Source organism: Poromitra crassiceps (genome assembly GCF_964638095.1).
Source record: "Poromitra crassiceps genome assembly, chromosome: 6".
NCBI lineage: Eukaryota > Metazoa > Chordata > Actinopteri > Beryciformes > Melamphaidae > Poromitra > Poromitra crassiceps.
The window spans coordinates 6,480,068-6,485,939 of NC_139627.1; the positions used below are offsets into that span (position 1 = coordinate 6,480,068).

The window sequence follows — 5,872 nt, forward strand, 5'->3', positions numbered from 1 at the left end:
TGGGTTAGGGTCTGGGGGAAGTTAGCCTCTTTTTTCGGACTCGTGAGGTGTCGGACTCGTGAGGTATCGGACTCGTGCCATGGCACCGTTTACTTATGGCAGGCCAGACTGTTACAACACACTCATGCTGACGGTGGCCGGTGAAAAGTGTCCTCTGCATTTAACCCATCCAGGCATGTCCTTTCCTCCGAGGGGCAGGCCAGGGGCAGTGGTCGCTTTGCCAGGAGCAGTGGTCGCTTTGTACGCAAGGTAATACCCGTTTCTCTTTCAGTACATGGTGATGTCTCAACTTGCCTGAGTGCTTCGGGAATTTAAGGTAAAAACGTAGTTAGTAGTGAGTGCATTTAGCTCATAGTAATGTACCTCTGGTAATAGCAGAGCTACAGTATCATGTGGGTGAGAGGCTAATGCTAGCTGCTCCAGGCAACATAGAAAGTCAATTACAAAACCTCTGGCTCATTGTTCTAATCAAACAGACTCAATAGCTTGAGTTTTGTTTCTAGCATTAAACAAGATGAAGCAATGATTCCACTATGCATAGTTGATTGGGGGAAAACATCTTTATGTAGGAAAAGAATGTAAAAAGGTCAAGCAAGCTTCAGAATAATTTCGACTTATGGTCAGAATGTTTTAAAATGAAAGCTTTGATTTAAACTTGATAAAACCTGCGAAAACACGCTTTTCTTGAACGTGACTTTATTGCTTTTTTAAGATGATCATTGTATTGTAAACCTGTGCGTTACCTTGTACCATTACTTCTATTTTAAATCATGCTCTTCAAAGTAACCAAGAAGCTCCTTTTTTCACTGTTTATTATATTGTTTATATTCCAAACACCTATGGCTACTGCCTTTGTGCATTCAAAGTAAGTGAATGGCTTTTGTCCTCCACCCCTCCAGACTTGGACAGTGGCATGGCCTCCCTGCTGCTCCTTCTCCATCTCTTGCCATCCACAGGATGGAACGGGGCGAAGAGAAGTCCCAGTGATGCAGTGGACAAAATGGTGCACTTTCACAAGGTATGTCTGTTAAAATATTTTTTATAATAAATAAATTGGCTCGGCAGTGTCTGTCCGTCACAATTTGACCAGCCCGGGTTTACACACACACACCAGTGGTCTGGGAAGGGGCTACAGAGGTCCTTGAATGGGTTTTCTCTTTAACTCATTGAGTGCCAGCCACTTTTGGAGAACGGACGCTCCCAGTGCCAGAGTTTCCGAGCGTTTTCAGTGATTTCTCGAGGCCCACAGAATATTGTGTGATATTACTATGTAAACACCGAACACGCACAAAGAACAAGGAGACTCTATTGTATCATCAGCAAAAAATAGTTTATTGATACCATTTTCCGTTCTTTAGTTATGAGCCGGAGAAGATAGGTTGTTTTCAGCGTTTTCAGGCGTTTCAAATTAGAAGCTGAGTTATTCAGCCTTTTGTGAAATGAAGCATTTCAAGCACATTCACTGACTCTAGCTAATATTTTCTGATGTAGTGACGTGGTGTAGTTGTCATGGTGCCCTGCGTGCCCCACCCCCCTCAGCTGCAAACTCCTCCCCACACTAACACACAGCCTCACGCACCCAGGTCTATTTTCGGAGTGCTCCGTTTTTGTGCGCCGGCTCCCAGCGCGACACGGAAAAGCCAAACCGGACTGCTGAGAATGGTTTGGCTTTTCAGTGTCGGGTGCTGCTTTTCTGGCGGCTAATCGTGTGGAGAAACTATGCAGACAGACAGAGGCAGAGGGGCTCAGTTGTGGGAGCGGATTGACTGCTGTTCGCAGCCAACGCCAGCTGCAGCCAGAGCAATCTATATGGCTCTGGCTGCAGCATGAGCGGTTTCTCTTTCATCACGGGGCTTTTTCCTGCTGTTTTCCGGACCTTTCTCTAATCTGGAGAGCACTGTCGCCGCCTAATGAGTCCGTAAAATAGGTTATACACCTTCAATAGCTACAATATTTGTACAGGAGATGCAGGAGGCTTTGATCCACGTCCCACCGTCAAAAAACGCATTTGACGTCGATCGACGTCGTTGGCACTCTACGTCACTATTTACTTTGACGTCGATCGACGTCGTTGGCACTCAATGAGTTAATTGTCTCTGAGTTCTACTATTTCTCATAAAAATTCTGAACCTTGGTCCAAGCCATGTTTGGTCCTTGAATTAGAGGGAATCGGGCCTTGAAAGTTCTTGAAATTTAATTTCAATTTGAAGGTGGTGTGGGAACCCGGGAAATGAATGCCTGCAAAACTGTTTACAGTTTTTTAATATACAACTGATTTTGTAATGGTTGAAAATCATGTGTTCTTTTACCTCGATTTGAAAAACCTTGCACAGGCATTTCTTAATCAGAGTGAGAGTGACATCACCATCACTCAGAGACAGACACACACTCACTCTTACAGACACACACAGACGGCGAAGACTCGTTTTTATTATCACCACACTTTTGACTTCAGGTTCCTTGAGAATTACAGTATAGTGTCCCCAATTTTTTTTTTTACATGAAGGCTAAATCTGTTTTTGCATTGGTGTTTTTCAGTCATGCCACAGCATCGAGGAACACCTGCGTGTAAGAGAGGGGAAGCAACCATACATCCTAGCAGTTGGCCGAACCCAGGACAAGACTGATACATTCTACATCGTCGTGGACAAACAGCTCATCCCCTGCCAAGCAACCAGCTCCTTGGGGGCTTTTGATGAACTGTTCAAGTCCCACTACGTGTTCAACCTGTCCTACGATGAGGCCCTGATCCAGCTCTACACCTTTGTGCAAACAACAATCTACAACATTGATGTTGCAACAACCCAGGAGACCCCCGCACGAGCGTGTGAGGTACGGGCAAGAATCTTGTCCTCAGGCACATGTGGATAACCAGTCAATTGTTCCGCATCTATCCAAGCACCATGTTCAAGTTAGTTTGTGTACAAGATCATTGTAGGCCCAAGTTTTCTCAACGTTCCGGTTTTAAGAAACATCTTAAAGCTGGTCGGCATGTAAATGTTAGTTTAACTGTCTTTAACTGGGACTTGATCATAATTACCAGTTTAATTAGTTCGCTTTACTTCAACTGGCTCCACAATCCCCCATTTCTCATTGAAATATCTTATTCTTTTAGTTTCAGTATTAAAATCTACAACTGGGTTTTCAAAATTCTCAAATCTTTTTTTCTAGTGTAGCTCTTATAGGATCATCTTTAGGCACAGCAGACAGTATTTCATGCTAAACTTGGGAATGTACTCCTGTAGCAAGTTCTTCCAAATCACTAACAATTGTCGAAACAAGACTATTTGCAACACCACTTCCTTGGAGTTTAGCAATAATTGAAGCACAAATTTGTTTTGTATTTTTTTGATGACTATTTGATTCATTGTCCTCTAAACATTCAACATTAGCTTGAAATGCCTCACCACTTTCAGGAACATCCCTCTCATGAACAGTACTTAAATGCTTCTTGAAACCTGCATATGTACAAAACTGGCGCCTACAACGACCTTGTGCACAAATCAACTTAAACCTGGTGCTTGGATAGAAACTGTGATCAATTCTTAAATGGGTTATCAGCGACTGGTTACCCACATGTGCTTGTTGACAAATGAAACACCAACATTTAGTTGAAAAATCGACATGTGCTTGTTGACAAATGAAACACTTCAACATTTAGTGAAAAATCTTGCGGATTGTTGGGGTCTCATTGGCTGTTGCAACATCAATGTTGTAGATCGTTTGGGCCTCATCGTAGGACAGGTTGAACACATAGTGGGACTTGAACAGTTAATTAAAAGCCCCCAAGGAGCTGGTTGCTTCAAAGAGCTCTTTTCCACGCAAGATGATCTTTGGGTCATCCTCACAGTAAACATGCTGAGCATCATTTTTTTCGATCAAACACAAACGGCAGAAATGACGTCCACTAAAAGACTCTGTAAAACCTAGAATTCCGTGCATCTCCAAATTGTCCCCAGTTATCTGAGATATGGTGCCATGAACTTTTTCAGTGGAGAAAGGTAAATCAAGGCCATGAGTCTCCAGTGTTTTGATGTCATTAATCAGAGGCTGTAGAATTGGATCAAAGCCATATTTTTTCACATCTTCAGTATGAAACAGTGCAATCAAATGAATGTTCGTAAGAGCAGAGTTAAAATTTGTTGTTTTGTATTTTCTTGATGACTATTTGATTCATATATATGCGCTTTGTACATCAAATGGCCTGTACATTTGAAGACACTTTGCTTTTATCACATCTTTCTCATCACTGTCAAACACTTGATAGGCATGAAAATGTTCATTGAAATTGTCAACAAAAAGCTTGTTTACAAGGAAGTAGATGTCATGATCGATTAAAACAATTTTTTGAATTCTGCAAAACACAGGCATCTCATCTTCAATTTCATTGCATATCACTAGTCCTGTCCTGTACTCTGTCCCACTGATTTTAACCCAGTTGGTAGAGAAGATGTCTATTGGTACAGCTGCATTCAAGACTTGAGCAAACATGTCATCAGATTTCTATGTGGATACAACTGTTTGAACAATTCATGATGTTCCATTATCAAATGTTTCAAGTGTACAGTCATGCCTAGTGTCACAGATGGAGAAAATACAATGTTAAACACTATTTTCTTTTTTTGAAGTGCGACTAGTTTTTGGATTTCCTTGAGGACTATTTGATTCAATGTTTTCTAAATAACACCTCCAAGGTCGTTTGTACAAGCAGTCGAATACGACCATATAGCAGAGTTATAGGCTGAGTGGTTATGACAGGCGGCTGCCACGCCAGCAGCGCCGGTTCAAATCCTGCAGCACTTGAATATTTATTTTCACCAAACTTTGAGACTGGGCTGTTATTCACACGACCGCTAGAGAGGCACTTAAGGTTAAAATGTGATCTCAGGTCGTATTCGGCTGCTTGTACAAACGACATCCTGGGTCGTAAGATGAGAGGCTGTCTCTAAACACTCTCTGGGCTCAGCCTGCTACTGGTTGCAGTCTCTGTGCTCTGCCTGCTAGCCGGCAGGCTGGTAAACCAGCCGGTCATGTGAACTTTCATTTCGTTCTACCATTTTGTTCTGTAAGCGACCAATCAGAAACATCTAGCAAAACAATGACTGTCTCATTGCCTGTCTGGCTCGAGGCGTAATGTCAACGTGTGTCTAGTTTAAACAGCCATAAAGTGCAGTTATTGCAGAAATAGACTCAATAACACAACAATAACAATTTAGCAGGAGTGTGCAACCGTGGAATTTCTGTGCGGAAAATATGTTTACGCCGTTCTCCCAAGTGGATTTGGGTTTGACTGGATCCAACACTGATTAGCTGAAGGAGTTGTCAAGGCGAGTACACCTGCCCAACTTCCGCCCACTGCAAACACTGCGTGAAAGCTTAAGGCCAGATGGTCTGGTAGAACTAAATGAAATGTGAGTTTATGTTTTTGTACTTATTTTATTTTGTATTTGATACTTTACTCACATGTGTATGCAATAATGTTTGAATGTGTAATTTTCCAAAACATGTGCAATGGGTGGTTGGAAAATAAAAGTGATCAGTGATGATTTGTTTTATTTATGCTCACTTGTTCAATTCTGAAGCCTTGACTCAAGGAACAAATCAAAGTCCTAATCTTTTCGCTCTGCTGTAAAAACTTTGCCCCTTCACAGCTTGTTGATCTTTCCAGTGATGGTATTCTGTCAGATAATGTCACAAATCTAAGAGAAACCTGCTTCTGGACCACTTCCAACCTCCTGCTGTGGGTGCCTGGGATAACATGTTTTCCTCTGGGATCAATACATTAAAATCACATCTCCAAAAAGTTAATTTCTAGGTTTAGTTCAACACAATGGTGTATTTTGTCTCTTGTTATGTTGGTGTTTTTTCTCGT

At 42.0% G+C, this 5,872-nt stretch overlaps 1 protein-coding gene across 1 annotated transcript; it reads left to right on the plus strand.

Moving 5' to 3' along the window:
• The first annotated feature begins 206 nt into the window (after window positions 1-206).
• LOC310778943 (uncharacterized protein) lies at window positions 207-3,636 on the plus strand. Its single transcript, XM_083639416.1, has 3 exons — window positions 207-249; window positions 900-1,018; window positions 2,539-3,636. Exons 2-3 carry the CDS (start codon window positions 914-916, stop codon window positions 2,869-2,871), a joined length of 438 nt encoding a protein of 145 aa, XP_083495542.1. The 5' UTR covers window positions 207-249; window positions 900-913; the 3' UTR covers window positions 2,872-3,636.
• The last annotated feature ends 2,236 nt before the right edge of the window (window positions 3,637-5,872 follow it).